The 16,303-nt window shown below is 39.3% G+C and overlaps 1 protein-coding gene and 1 pseudogene across 1 annotated transcript in view; both read left to right on the top strand.

Annotated features, from left to right (window-relative positions):
- The window catches only part of LOC103665425 (dynein heavy chain 8, axonemal-like), a 148,817-nt gene that overhangs the window by 49,200 nt on the left and 83,314 nt on the right, over window positions 1-16,303 (top strand). Inside the window, exons 10-12 of the mRNA XM_008693362.1 lie at window positions 966-1,067; window positions 7,793-7,939; window positions 13,333-13,530. Coding sequence (XP_008691584.1) covers window positions 966-1,067; window positions 7,793-7,939; window positions 13,333-13,530 — 447 coding nt within the window. The remainder of the gene's footprint in view (window positions 1-965; window positions 1,068-7,792; window positions 7,940-13,332; window positions 13,531-16,303) is intronic.
- Window positions 2,146-4,355, top strand: LOC121106096 (annotated as a pseudogene).

Raw genomic sequence — 16,303 nt, 5'->3', positions numbered from 1 at the left:
GGGAGAGAGAATCCTCAAGCAGACTCCCCACTGAGCACAGAGCCTGATGTGGGGCTCGATCTTACATCCCTGAGATCATGACCTGAGCTGAAATCAAAAGTCTGATGCTTAACCGACTAAGCCACCCAGGCACCCCACCATGTTTATTTTCTTTAGTTGCTTGGTGATTCTGAGTTATCTGCCCATCTTTGTATTTAACTCCTAATTTGCCTCCCTGTTCTGTCTCTTGTGGTCTGTCTCTAGTGTGTATGGGGTAGGGAACGTGAAGAGCTTTTTCTCTGACATGTCCTCCTGGGGTACAGTAGCTACCTAGGGCTTAAGTCCATACTTAAGGCTCTGTCCTGTCAGCATATGCCATTGTTGCCCACTGTACAGGTTGCTCCAAATTCAGTGTGTAGGGTCACAACCAAGGGCCACCTCCCATTGTCTCCCACCTCAAAGATTTCCCATAAATGTTCCACCTTCACGGTAACCTTCTCCAGCACTGGATTCTGGTTTTCTCTAGTCTTTTTTTTTTTCCTCTTGTAGATTTGGTCCTGTGTACTTTCCATATTTTAGGAATTCTCCAAAATTTCTGTGTGTCAGCCTGCCCTCTCAATCTAACCTCCTGACGGTTTCTTTCCCCCTCACTATTTTAGGGTATGTGAGAAGTGGTTAACTTTAAATTTAGTTTGCATGTTGAAGGGTGGTGAAGAATGACACTTGGATCCTAGTTAGAGGAAAAGTAGACAAAAGGAAAATATAGTTGACTTTGAAATTTATGGCCCCCATGACATTGACTTAAATGCAGTAAAAATTTGAGTTTTCTTGGTTTTGACTGGATTGTGTATTTCTTTGTTTTCTATATTGTGATTCATTCCTCCCATAAATTTACTATTTATCATATTTTTATGCTTGTGGTTTAAAAATCTTAAATTTTATTTCTCTCTTTACCTATAGCTATTTTGGATTTGTATTTATTTTAGGTAACAAATCAAATGGTGACGGCATGTAAAGCGTATATTATTGATGGAGGAACCATCCACGTATGGGATCAGGAAACACCGCTCGTATTAAAGAAAATTCAGGTTTGTAGAAATATTCTTATTTTCGTAAAGTAAAGCTTTCACCATCTGGCCCATTTTTGTTTACTTTATTCATTCACAAAACATGTTAACTCTGAAAAAAACATTGTAGCATGAGAATATAAAAGGAGCCTCATTAAAATTATTGGCTTCCCTTTATATTTAGTGTAGGATCCTTTAGAGTATAATCTAGTCCTCATCTTCTCCATGGCTGCCTATAGTGGACACCTCTCGCTGTCTCATATTCCCTGGTCCCCCCCTTTCACTCCAGCCCCTGTTAATTTCATTTTCTTCCCTTTTTGCATTGGCTAGGACTGCCATGCTTTCTTAAATAATCGAGGAGATTGTTGGCATCTGGTTTTGATCTTTTGGAAGAGAATGTTTCTGACATTTCTAACATTTCCCATTTTAATGTATTCATAGATGTTAAATACATCTTTGACCAGATTGAGGAAGTTCTGTTCTGAGTTTTAGTACTAGGAGATATTTTGTAAAGTTATGAATGGGCTTTGAAAAAATGTTTTCCTGCACATATTTACTGAGATGCTTATTAGACTCTTCTCAGTCTGTTAGTGTAATGGATGACATTTTTAGGTTTTCCAAAATGAAACTTTCCACATCATGGCATAATTTTTTTTAAAAGATTTTATTTATTTATTTGTCAGAGAGAGAGAGAGAGCACAAGCAGGGGGAGTGGCAGGCAAAGGGAGAAGTAGGCTCCCCACTGAGCAAGGAGCCTGATGTGGGGCTCGATCCCAGGACCCCGGGATCATGACCTGAGCCAAAGGTAGACGCTTAACTGAGTCACCCAAGTGTTCCATGGTCTAATTTTTAAAAAATTTTTTAAAACACTCTAGAATTTGGGTTGCTACAATTTTAGTTAGGAGTTTTTGCAATTCTATTCATGAGAGATAGAGAGCCTGTAAATTTCCTTTCTCATACTGTCCTTGTCAGTGTTTTTGGCACTAAGGTCTCCGACTGAGTGGAGGAGGAGGAGGGGAAGGTACATTCACCCCTTTTCTATTCTCTGGAAAAGTTTGCAGAAAATTAAAAGGATATGTTTTTTGAAAGTCTGCAGGAAATGACCACACCAGGAAGGCTGCATCTGGAAGTGGTTATTGGTGGTCCTCATGTGCTGCTCCCTGGGCTTTATGGAGCCAAGGCACCAGGCTGGGACTGGGAGGGAGAGCCAGAAAGAATGCTCAGTGCCCCCAACTGGCATGTGAAGCACGGTGTTTATGGGGCTTTTCCAAGGAACCAGAGGATAAAAAAAAGTGGTGAGAGGGAACAGAAGATGAAGAATTACAGTTACTGAGACAAGGAAACCCAAGGGACCCCATGAGAGAAAAAGCTGTTTTTCCCTTTCCTTTGCTTCTTTTCCGGCTTCTGTTCTGGCTAGGACCCACACACCCACCCCACTCTACACATGCCTTATAATGCACATAGCATATGTTCTCCTTGTAAGGGACAAAGAGATAATGATATCTTTGGAGTCTTCCAGCACAGTAGATGATAACCTAACAAGTGACCAGGCAGAGCTGTCATGTGCCTATTCCAGACCACTGGCCTTAGACATCTCAAAGCCAAGACCCCTGGCTTCAGGGAATAAGTGACTTATGAAGGACACCTGAATCCTGCTCTTGTTCTGTCCAGTTCCTGGACACGTTGGAGGACACCTGCACCAGACCACAATTGCCCCAAAAAATCCCCAGACTCCGAGCAAAGAGGAGACATGAGTCATGCTCCTTTCCTTTCTGAGTCTCTCAGACAGTCCATCTGTATCTGCTCCCTCTACATCATCAATAAACTCTGCTCTCACCTCCTGCCGGCTCATGTCTGATTTCCATCCTGGGTGAAGCTGAGGACTTTCTTGACTAGTCCTGTGGGACCCCCTGTCTGGGTCCTCAGACCCAACCTGCCTGCATCATTAGGACAGTTTCTCATGCTGAAAATACTTGATGCCAAAGACTGGAAGAACCAGGCTCAGTATGTGGTTCTTGGACTTGGCCATGTAAGACACAGAGTTACACAGAGACAGAACAAAACTGCTCACAAAGCAGTGGTGTTAAAACATCCCTGAAAGCAGCTGCTGACCCAATGAAAGAAGATCATGGCTACTTCATAACTTCTGGCATAATGAAGGTTTATGAAATGTCTGATCCAGTGAAAATAAGAGAATCTAAGAGACAGAGCTTACTTTTCATAGGTCCGTTCCTTCTAAAAGTAAAGCAAGGACAGTTTCTTAAGAGTGTTTTCCCTAGGGCTTGAAAGGAATTCTAGATCGTTATAAATAATAAAAAGGCTCCTAAACTTGATGATATGAAGTCACCATTTGAAGATGTAGAGACGTTTTATTCCTTCTGGTATAATTTTATTTCTGGAGAGAATTTGTGTATTTAAATTGAGAAGCAGGATGTCATAACGACAGGAGATGGATTGAAAAATAGGACGGAACAACAGGGCACCAAGAAAAAAAACCCGAACTGAATGAGAACGTTAATTGATAATGCATGTAGCTACGATGCAGGGATAAACACATTCTAAAAAGAAAAAGAAAAAGAAAAAGGCAAGAAAGAAACAGAAAAGAAAGTGAGCACAGAAGGAAAACAGAAGGTGCCAGAATCTAAAGAAAAATAAAGATGAGCTGAATCTGAAGCTGCTTGAGTTGCTAAGGAGATAGGAGTGGAGGTCAGTTAATACGCATTATTGGCAAGGAAGGAAAAGATACCCAGAAAAAAACCCCAAAAAACCATTACAAGGGAAAGGCAAAAACTTCAAGATTCATGGGAGACCTAGAATTGCTTTTCTGAGAATGAGACGGGGCAGGTTGGAAGGAAGAAGTAGAAAAACTTTCAGATAGGTTTTAACTAGCAAGCTTAGGTACTTACATGAAATGCACCAGCATCTACAAAAGAAGTAGGAACGGAAGCTCTGGTAAAACAGAAGAAACAAATGAACAAATTAGGAAAGAGAGAGAAGCAGCTGAGGCTTGTATGTGACAAGCATCTAAGGATGCAGAGACATCAACTGTCGAAGGTGGAAATGGCAAGAAAAACTGGTCAGAAGAGAATTTATCTACATTTACTAATCGAAGCTGTGAACTTCCTTTCTGGAACAAATTCAAGATGGGAAGTAAGGGTTGTGGACCCAGTTCTAGTGTGTTGGGGGTGGTTTCCCACGCCAATGAGTGATTCTTGGACACCAGCTGAGTGTCCTACAGTTTAACTCAATTTTGACATATCTACCTGGAGGTAGCATCACATCCCACAGGTTAAATCCCACAAGAGTGGGGTTTCGGATGCTGGTAGCAAGTCCAGGTTGTCGCATGTGCTTTTGACTAGCTGGCTGTAGATCGGAGGTTCCAATGACACCCCCAGACCTTGAGTTCTAGGAATTTGCTAGAGTGGCTTACAGAACTCAGAGAAGCATTTTTCTTACTAGATTAGTGGTTTATTATACAAGAATGTAAGTCAGGAACAGGCGGATGGAAGACATGTATAGGGCAAGACATGGGGCAAGGGCACAGAGCTTGCGTGCCCTCTCTGAGTGCACCACTCTCCCCAGATCTCCATGTGTTCACCAACCGGGAAGTTCTCCAAACCCCTTCTTTCTGGGTTTTTATGGAGCTTTCATTACACTGCATAGGCATGATTGATCAACTGCTTGGCCATTGGTGAATGATTCAAACTTTAGTGACCTCCCTCCCCAGAATCAGGGGGTAGGACATTCCTGGTTGGTTCCCCTGGCAACCAGCCTCCATCCTTAGGTGCTTCCAGAAGTCACCTCATAACGTAAACCCAATTGTGGTGGAAAGGGGCTTGTTATGAATAACAAGACACCCATTTCACCTTTATGGCTCAAAAGCAATTTCAAGAACTGAGGGCAAGAGCCCGAATCTTATAACAAAAGATACTCCCACTGTTCTTATAATTTGGGAAATTGCAAGGTTTTGGGGAGCGGTGAGCCAGGAACCATGGATAAAGATCAAATATGTATTTTGGTCATCGGAATGGCCAAATATATATATTTCTTATAAATCACAGTATGACAGGAAGCTGTTGCCAACTATGTGAACACATATTCTTTTTATGGAGTTGGCAAAAAAAAAAGTCATGACCTGCATCAAAAAAATGGCGCACCACAGGGAGGCATGCCTCAAGCTGACAGTACACCACCTTCGGAACAGTTTGAAAGTCTGTGCACACATTTCACCTCTTGGACAACAGAGGAACAGAAGCTTTTGCAACAAGCTTTGAAAACCTATCCAATAAATACAACTGAAAAATGGGGGAAAGAATAGCAGAGTCAGTGCCTCCCAGGATGGAAAAAGACTACCTGAAATAACAGAAGGGACTTGTTGAAACCATAAAAGCAAAGAAAGATGCTCAAGAACAAAGGCCGTGTGCAACTAGAGCCATGACATGACTTAGGGATCATCTTTGTCATGTGTGCCTTTAAAAAATAAAACTGAAAATACTATTAAAAAAAAAAAGATCTGAAAGAACTCATCTATTAAGTCACCTGGGCTTGACATTTTCTTTGTGGGAAGATTTTAAAATTGTTTTCTTTTTTTACAATTGAAGTCTTAAAATCGTGGCAAAAGATACATAAAAGATACATAACAGAAAATGTACCATTTTAACCATTTCCAAGTGTTTGGTTCAGTGGCATTGAGTACATCCCCAATATTGTGCATCCATCAAGACTTTCCATTTCCAGAACCTTTGCATCATCCCAAACTGAAACTCTGTAGCCACTAAACAATAACTCCCCAAACTCTCCCCCCACAGCCCCCGGCAACCTGTATTCTGTTTTCTGTCTTTATAAATATGCCTATCCTATGTACTTCCTTTAAGTGGAATCCTACAGTATTTGTCCTTTTGTGTCTGGCTTCTTTCACTTAGCAAGTTCAGTCATGTCGTAGCATGTGTCAGAATTTCATTCCTTCTTATGGCTAAGGAAAGTAATGTTCCGTTGTTGAATATACCACATTTTTAAATCCATTCATCTGTTGGTAGACATCTGGATTGTTACCATCATTTATCTATAGTGAGTAATTTTGCTATGAACATTGGTATGCAATTATCTGTTTGAGTCTTTGCTTCCAATTCTTTTGGGTATATACCTAGAACCGGAAGCGCTGGGCCATATGGTAATTTTATGTTTAATTTTTTGAGGAACCACTAAAATATTTTCTGCAGTGGCTGTACCATTTCATGTTGCCATCAGCAATGCAGGAGGGTTCCGTTTTCTCCACATCCTTGCCAGTACTGGTTATTTTCCATTTTGTTGATAATAGCCATCCTGATTGGGTGTGAAATGGTATCTCGTTGTGGTTTTGATTTGCATTTACCTAGTGGTTGGTTGTGGTTGAGCATCTTTTCATGTGCTCATTGGCTATTTGTATATCTTCTTTGGAGAAATGCCTATTCAAATCCTTTATCTTATTTGTCCAATGTGAAGCGAATGCGATTGAGTGGTGAAGAGGAAGTAATACAAAGTAATTGCTAGTAGATGGTATGTTCCATGAGGGTTAGGGGTCTTATCTGTATTCCTAGCATCTCGAGGAGTTCCTAACACTTAGTAGGCACTGATAAACTGTTGTTAGATGAGTGAAAAATGATCAGTGACCTTGAATGGAGCAGTTATGTTGTTTTGGAGATTGAGATGGAAGAGGGAAGATGTGTTATAGTTAGAAGTATGTATGAGAACATTTAGTCACAAATCTGAATATTTATAGGAATCACCGGGGAACTTGTTAAAAATAGAGATTTCTGAGTCTCACTCAGTAATTCTTGATTTAGTGGCTGTGGTAGGAAGCAAATGGCTCCCCAAAGATGTCCATGTCCTAATCCCCAGAACACATGACTATATTATGTTATATAGCAAGATGGGGGAATAAGATTGTAGATGGAATTAGGGTTGCTAATCAGCTGACTTTGGGTTGGGGAAATTATCCTGGATTATCCAAGTGGGCCCAATGTCATTGCCAGAGTCCTTATTTGCAAGGAGGGAGATAGAAGAGTCAGAACCAGAGAGAGATGGCACTGTGATAGAGATTCGACTGGCCATTGCTGGCTTTGGAAAAGTTTAACATTATTATTGTTTTTTAATAGTTTGTTTTTTTTAGGAAATGTTAACTTGACATGACAGAGAATTCCTACCAGACCCTAGGGACCGTGTCTCTTTTATATTTTCTAGCAGGTTCACCAGCCTGGCCAGTGGGATAGCTGTAGTCAAATACTAGGGTTTCAGCAATGTACTTATCAAAGACTCTAGGATCTCCTTGTGGAGAAACGGTGGTTGCACACTAAATTAGTATCACAGAGTCTTAATGTTTTACATACCTGTATGTAAAGAATGCTGAAGAAAAGACAGATACTAAGTGGTAGATGAGTGATAATAAGTAGAATTGAGAGATAATTTCTGACCTCCCAGGAGTTCTAACTAGCTATGAAAATATACAAACAGTGTAAGGCACCTTCTGGTAGGGATAGGAGAGAAGGGAGATAGCGAGAATGAAAAGGATGAAAATATGATATAAATTAAGAGAAACTACATTCACGTTCCCACTTTTCAATATGTAGGTGGAGAACTTGAGTTTAATGTCAACAGCAACAGCTCCTGTTGAGGGGCTGGTGTGATCAGTCCTGCGTGAGATTCTTGAATGATTGACTCTTGAACAAACTCTCATCACCTGTTCTCTCCTTCTTTTAATTTTCTCATAGGATTGCATTTTTCTATTCAAGGAATATCAGACATCTTTTCATAAAACAAGGAAGCAGATTTTAGAATCGTCAGGGGAAAAATCTTTTGAGGTTTCAGAAATGTATATATTTGGAAAATTTGAAGCTTTCTGCAAAAGACTGGAGAAGGTAACCATTATGCGGTCACTGTACTCACGCTCCCCTGCCCCCGCACTTCTGGTTATTTTATACTTTATGGGGCACCATTGAGAATTACTGACCTGGATCTCTTGTCTCACTGTTGATATGAATCATCTCCTATTACTTACAGATCACTACATTTTGGTTTAACTTATTTTTCAGTCCTGATGACTGCAAAGCTTTTGCAGACATTCCCCCTCTCTCAAGACCTCAATTTTACCTCTACCTTTGGAGCTTGACCTTAGAAGCTTCTGTGTCTAACGATTGTATTAGGCTGAGGAAAAGTGTGTGATGAAATGCCCACAAGACCTGGCAGAACCCAGTAGTAGTGTAATATCTGGATGTATAGATACTTTTTCTTTCTAGGCCAGTAAAAATGGTGTATACCTAAACACTGTGTGGGGGATGCCTTTGCTGGACAGGCGTGGGTCAGGCACTTCACCTTTGATTCATGTCTTAGCTCTAGTTGAGGGGGTGATATTTTTTCAGGGGGTACTGGGAAGCCCATACCAGAGACTTCTTGGAGTCAGCTTTTGAAAAGTGTTTAAAGATACTATTTAGGTACCACCCCTTCTGCTCCCCCACTAGTTGGCCAACTCCCTAGGTCCTGGAAATATTTAGGATTCTGTTCATCATTTGTTGGAAATTGGTGAGGGCATCACACAGGTTGCAGGGCATCTCCTAGACATGTGTGGAAGCCTGGTTTTTACTTGTAAAAACCTCCTGATCCAGCTAGGATAGGAAAGTGTGGTTGATGAAGAAAACCAAGTTATCGAGTCCTTCATACATACTTGTGTGGAGCTGTTTTTTTGTTTGTTTCTTTAGCAGCTCTATTGAGAGATAATTCACATACCATACAACTCACCCATTTAAAGTGTAAAAGTCCGGGGGTGCCTGGGTGGCTCAGCTGTTAAGCGTCTGCCTTCAGCTCAGGTCATGATCCCAGGGTCCTGGGATGGAGCCTCGCATCGGGATCCCTGCTCAGTGGGAAGCCTGCTTCTTCCTCTCACACTCCCCTTGCTTGTGTTCCCTCTCTCACTGTCCCTCTCTGTCAAATAAATAAATAAAATCTTTAAAAAATATAAAGTATACAAGTCCATATTTTCTAATATATTCATAGGGTTGTGTAACCATTACCATAGTCTAATTTTAGAGCATTTTTGTTCCCCCTAAAAGAAACCCCATCCACCTGTCACAGTCTATTCTCCCCCCTACTCAACCCTAAGCAGCCACTAGTCTACTTCCTGTTTCTATAGATTTGCCTGTTGCGAACATTTCATATAAATGGAATCATGTAATACGTGGTCTCTTGTGAGTGGTTTCTTTCACTTAGCACCATGTTTTTAAGGTCCATCCATGTTGTAGCTTTACTTTTTATTGCTGAATCATATAACATTGTGTGGATGCCACATTTTATTTATCCACTCATCTGTTGTTTGGACATTTGGGTTGTTTCCACTTTTTGGCTGGTATGAGTAATGCTGCTGTGAACATGTGTGTACATGTTTTCGTGTGGACATACATTGTTGTTTCTCTTGAGTATACACACAGGATTGGAATTTCTGGGCCATATGGTAACATTTTGAGGAACTGTCAAACCATTTCCCAGAATCGCTGAATCATTTTACGTTTTCACCAGCAATGCATGAGGGTTTTGATTTCTCCACATCCTTGTCAACACTTACTTTCATCTACCTTTTGAATTTAGACAAACTAGAGGGTGTGAAGTAATATCTATCTCACTGTGGTTTTGATTTGCATTTTGCTGATGACCAATGATGTTGAACACATTTTAATTTGCTTATCGTCCATTCGTAATTCTTCTTTGGAGAAATTATAATCACATCCTTTGCATATTTTTAATTTGGTTATTTGTATTTTTATTGCTGAATTGTAAGAGTTCTTCATATATTCTGGGTATGAGTCCCTTATCATATATCATTTTCATCTATGTTTTCATCCATTCTGTGAGTTATCTTTTCACTTTCTTTTTTTTTTTTAAGATTTTATTTATTTATTTGACAGAGAGAGAGACAGCTAGTGAGAGAGGGAACACAAGCAGGGGGAGTGGGAGAGGATGAAGCAGACTCCCAGCAGAGGAGCCTGATGTGAGGCTTGATCCCAGAACGCCAGGATCATGCCCTGAGCCGAAGGCAGACGCTTAACAACTGAACCACCCAGGCACCTGTACTTTTCACTTTCTTGCTGGTGTCCTTTGAAGCACAAGAGTTTTTAATTTTGATGAAGTCCAATTTATGATTTTTTTCTGTTGCTTGTGCTTTTGTACCCTATGTAGGAAACTTTTTTTTTGAGTTGTTTTGTGAACAATAGAGATTTCTTGGGGGCAAATGTCCAATTAGAAAGATATTGGCATGGAGGCCCCATTGGTCAGACCCTGTTCCATAAAGATGCTTAATGTTTCTGAATACACTGTCGTGTAAAGCTTGGGGTAGGTCCTGGTTATTCTAAATTTTTCCAGGAGCTAGAACCCTTGTCAACTTGGGTATAGTTTTACACTTGGTAAAGTTTCAGGGTTGGACCTTAATGGTTAGTGCATTAGCAGTAAACATCTTTGCTGGCAGGCCTAATGCTGGGGGTAATGGTCATCTATCCATGAAGCAGCAGCCTGAATATTCCTGATGCTAGAGGGAGTGGGCGGTAATGGCCAGCTGCACTAGCTACTTACCTGACTCTATCTCTGGAGAAGCCCTGCCTCTAATCTTAAGGACACAACTTCATGCCACAAGGGCTCAGCAATCTAATGCATCACCCCCCTCCCCAGAGACCTCACCTAAAGTGCATTCTGGTTGCTGGGTTATCTCAGTTCCCCTGTACTGAGAATCCCTTAGTTGATAGGCATCACTCCCAAGTGTAACTGGTGAATACTGGTATCCAGATTTGCAAAGATAGGGCTATAAAATATACCCTGATGTGTGGCCAGGGTTTTGTATAATCTCCCAGAGGTGGTTACTGAGCTGCCTGGATGGGTTTCCCCTGATGAGTGGGCCACAGGAGGGACCACTGTTGGGCTACCTCTATAAACTCTAAAATAGTAGAAAAGGAGAGTCAGAAGAGCACGCTAACTGAGAACCTATTAGAGAAAGTAGAAATTGGGATGTCAGGATGAACACGTGGCAAAGTCACAGGACAGACGGCACTGAGGTTGGGGTTGGAGAGCTGAGACCTCAGAGTTAGGCAGAAATGTTTATGAACAAGTGAGGAAGGTTCTAGTGTATCACTAGGTTGCCTAAAGTACACATTCTGTTGGTGGGTGGAGACTTGATGGTGCATTAAGTGTGAGTCTGTCCTAACGAGCCAGAATTAAGGATGTACAGTATCCTTGCTTCTTCCTCTTCCTGCCATATGATTTTTGGTGAATATTTGTGTTTTCCAGAGCCCTCTCTTTAGTGTTGTTTTCTTCTCACCCCAAATGCATGTGGGAGAGAAGAGAGGGGATGGGAAACTGGTATTGCTGGGGGGAGGTTTAAGGGACTGGAGCCTTGTAGGTGGAGTAGAGTGACACTGAGATGAGACAAGCATAGCAAGTCGAGAACTGGAAAGGGTGCCAAGGCTGGTGAGCAGAGAAGGGATTATAAGTCGGTTGTCAATACAGAGGGGTCAGAAGCAGATAAGGAGAGAGCTGATGAAAAAGCCAAGATGAGGGCAAACAATTAGGAGCATGGTCATGGTTGATCACCATGACTGGCTTTCACATTATTGCTATGTAGTGTTGGGGGTGGGAGAGGCCCTGGCTGAGTTCGAAAGGCCAAGCATGGAACTGACTGCTGTCTTTGCCTCTTGATGATTCTTTATCCACTCATGGACAAAATGGAGGACGTGTTAGTGACAAGAATTCTATCCCAGTGTCTGGCTGTTGGGGCCAGGTGGCAGGGGAAGGGATAATGGGCAGTGTCTTGGCAGGTTAGAAGAGCAGAGCATGTGGGTAATTCAAGTTCTTGTTGTTTTTGTTTTTTAAGGTGAGTGGACTGTATGTGTTGGTAGGAGACCCAGGTACTTCTCATCTTTACATACAGTATACGGAGCATGCCGCAAATTGCAGGCAGTCCGTATTTCCTCCAGGTTTGGCCTGGCTTTTAGGATGACAGTGGTGTTTGGAAGTGTACAGAAATAATGGTGTAAGAGTGAAAGTTGCTCTGAAAATGGTTGTCTGGGTTGACATGTGCAGGGAGTTTATGTGAATTCTGCAGGCTTGTTAGAAGGACCGGTAGTGTTGTCTTCATGGTGTGTAATATTTGGAGGAATCCCCTGAAAAGAGGTTTATTTTCTATTTGGCCATTGGGCCCATGGGCCTGCCCTGGAGAGCTTTGAGCATTGTTCTCCAAAGCAGGAATCAAAGTGGGGAATCCCTGATGAAGGTTCAGGAACTAAGTAGCCTGTAGTCGTGAAGGACTTTTAGTTTTGTAGGTGTGAAGTAGGTGGTGTTGGTACATTGAGCAAGAGGCAGCCATCTGTGCGTACAGTTCATTTTGAGGGTTTCCCAGGGCTCTTAGGGATCACAAGTGACCGGTTGTGCTCAGGCTTCTTGGGCCTTCGGTTGGCTGGATGCAGGTGAAATGGAAAACAGATGTGGATTTATGCTAGTCTTACATATCAGAACTGTGGTGAGGGCCACGAAGAACACTAAAGCTTTTGAATCTAGTGATTCAGTGGAAAGATTTTCAGAAAATTCTCCAGAGCAAAAGGATGAAACAATTCAGACCTCTCTAAGAGCTTTTACTCAAATACTTTCCTTTCCCTTTCTTGAGAGACAAGGTGATTAAAATCCGAGAAATGTAGTAAACTCTCTCTGGATATGATAGAAATAGTCTAGGAATAGTACTGACTGGTGGCAGAGATTTGTCTTCTATTTTATCTCCTCTGGCTGGTTTTAGCTATAGGATCTGGGGAGCTGTTTATTGGTTTGTTTTTTTATTTTTAATTTGTATTTATTTATTTTAAAGATTTTTTAAAAGATTTATTTATTTATTTTGAGAGAGAGAGAGACCGCGCGCGTGCCTCCTAGCACAGGGGGGAGTGACAGAGGAAGAGGGAGAGAGAAACCCAAGTAGACTCTGCGCTGAGTACAGAGCCATGTGCGGGGCTCCATCTCCCCACCCTGACATCACGACCTGAGCCGAAACCAAGAGTCAGATGCTCAATGACTGCGCCACCCAGGCAGCCCTAAAGATTTTATTTTTAAGTAATCTCCACACCCAGCATGGGGCTCAAACTCACAACCCCAAGATCAAGAGTCACACGCTCTGCTAACTGAATCAGCCAGGTGTCCCTTGGTTTATTTTTTAAATTAATGACTCATAAACAGTTTATTCTAGGGAAGGATGCTAATATCCCATTTCTAAAATAACACTTCTCTTTTTAAGATTACAGAAATGATAACTATCGTGCAAACATATTCAGCCTTGAGTAATTCCACCATAGAGGGAATAGATATTATGTCAATAAAATTCAAAAACATATATCAAGGGGTTAAGAAAAAACAATATGACATTCTGGATCCAAGAAGGACAGAATTTGATACAGATTTCTCAGAGTTCATGACAAAAATCAATGGTTTAGAGGTAAGTAATTATACATACTTTTACTTTAGTAAAGCTGAAATGTAACCAATAGTACTGGAATTCACATATTTACTATTTATTAGAAGTTACTCTTGTGTAATTGATTAAAACTATTTGCTGGTGTGAAAAATTTTTTAACTAGTCCACAAAGTATTTTCCATCTTTTTTTTTAATGAAAAATGAGCATATTCAATAAAAGATATCAATGAATAACCAGAAGCCCAAGGGGTTATTATAGCTGGGGTTCATTTTTAGTTTGCATTGGAATTTGTATTTGATTTTTGTTGTGCCACAGAGCCAATGTCATTTTTGCAGGCTAAGAGAAAATGTGTAATCCTTATTCTTTGTTTTAAGTATGAAGAGTTGAGGACAGGTTAGGAAGATGGAGCACTCTCCCCTTGGCCTTGTACTTTAGGGCCACATCTCTCTGCAGCTTAGAGGACAGCTCTAAAGAAGACCTCATCCTGTTTGTCATAGCTTAAGGGACACAGAAGTATGAAGGATACTTGGAAAGAGTATGTCTGGTGAGACCGCAACATATTTCACTCCCACCTTTTGGGCTTACATGACCTCAGTTACTATCTTACTGTAAACTACTGTAAACCCAGGCTTAGCCCCAGGGAATGGTCTCCTCTTTGCTGCAGAATGTCCTGGAGGTAGAGAGAGGGAGAGGAGTATACTCTGTCCACTTCCTGAATCTGAAATTCTTGCCATGAAGGTGAGGAAAATTATATATATATATATTTTTCATTTATTTTTTAAAGATTCTTTAAAAATCATATTAAGGTAATCTGGGCAATATAAATAAGAATGATCCTAAAATTTTAACAATACGTTTTGGTTTTGCCATAGATTTCCTTTCAGTTTTTGAAAGTTAAACTATTTGATATTAAGATATGTTTTAGTTATACTGCTTATAATGTTTGGCTAGTTGGGCAGGGTGGAGTTTGCTTCTAAAATGCTTTGGGAGTTACATCTTTATGGCAATGGAAGTTTGTGAGTTTTTTTTTTTTAATTTAATGCTTAAATTTTTAAAAGATTTTATTTATTTGAGAGAGAGAGCGAGAGAGAGCGCACACACAAGCAGGGGCAGGGGCAGAAGCAGAGAGACATGCAGACTCCTCGCTGAGTGGGGAGCCCAACGCGGGGCTCAATCCCAGGACCCTGAGGTCATAACCTGAACCAAAGTCAGAAGCTTAACAGACACCTCACTTAAATTATTTTTATAATTTGTTTTTTATCATTTTATTTTATTTTTTATCATGATAAGTGTATTCTTTAATCCCCATCCCCTATTTCCCCCATCCCCCCACCCACCTCTCCTCTGGTAACAATCAGTTCGTTCTCTATAGGTAAGAGTCTGTTTTTTGGTTTGTCTCGCTCTCTTTTTTTTCCTTTGCTCATTTGTTTTGTTTCTTAAATTCCACATATGAGTGAAACCATATGGTATTTGTCTTTCTCTGACTGACTTGTTTCACTCAGCATTATGCTGTAGCTCTGTCCATGTTGTTGCAAATGGCAAGATTTCATTCTTTTTTATGGCTGAGTAATATTCCCTTGTGTTTATATGTCATATCTTCTTCATCCGTTCGTCTGCCGATGAACACTTGGGCTGCTTGCATAGTTTGGATATTGTAAATAATGCTTCCGTAAACATAGAGGATGTAAAATTTTGAATTAGTGTTTTTGTCATTTTTGTGTAAATACCCAGTAGTGTGATTACTGGATCTTAGAGTAGTTCTATTTTTAATTTTTTAAGGAACCTCCATACAGTTTTCCACAATGGCTGCGCCAATCTGCATTCCTACCAACAGTGCAAGAGGCTTTCTTTTTCTCCACATCCTCACCAACATCTGTTGTTTCTTGTGTTGTTGATTTTAGCCATTCTGATGTCTCATTGTAGTTTCGATTTGCATTTCCCTGATGATACGTGATGTTGAGCCTCTTTTCACGTATCTGTTGGCCATTTGTATGTCTTCTTTGGAGAAATGTCTGTCTTCTGCCCATTTAAACAATTTATTTTATTTTATTTTATTTTATTTTATTTTATTTTATTTTATTTTATTTTATTTTATTTTATTTTATTTTATTTTATTTTATTTTATTTTATTTTATTTTATTTTATTTTATTTTATTTTATTTTATTTTATTTTATTTTATTTTATTTTATTTTATTTTATTTTATTTTATTTTATTTTATTTTATTTTATTTTATTTTATTTTATTTTATTTTATTTTATTTTATTTTATTTTATTTTATTTTATTTTATTTTATTTTATTTTATTTTATTTTATTTTATTTTATTTTATTTTATTTTATTTTATTTTATTTTATTTTATTTTATTTTATTTTATTTTATTTTATTTTATTTTATTTTATTTTATTTTATTTTATTTTATTTTATTTTATTTTATTTTATTTTATTTTATTTTATTTTATTTTATTTTATTTTATTTTATTTTATTTTATTTTATTTTATTTTATTTTATTTTATTTTATTTTATTTTATTTTATTTTATTTTATTTTATTTTATTTTATTTTATTTTATTTTATTTTATTTTATTTTATTTTATTTTATTTTATTTTATTTTATTTTATTTTATTTTATTTTATTTTATTTTATTTTATTTTATTTTATTTTATTTAGAGAGGGAGAGAGAGCAGAGGGAGGGGCAGAGGGAGAGGGAGAGTGAAAACCCCAAGAAGGCTCCATGCTGAGCATGGAGCCTGAGAGCATGGAGCCTGAGAGCATGGAGCCTGAGAGCATGGAG

The sequence above is a fragment of the Ursus maritimus genome, unplaced genomic scaffold (genome assembly GCF_017311325.1).
Source record: "Ursus maritimus isolate PB19 unplaced genomic scaffold, ASM1731132v1 scaffold_30, whole genome shotgun sequence".
Lineage (NCBI taxonomy): Eukaryota > Metazoa > Chordata > Mammalia > Carnivora > Ursidae > Ursus > Ursus maritimus.
Note: the sequence above shows the minus strand (reverse complement) of the source record. Positions and strands in the feature narration are given on the sequence as shown.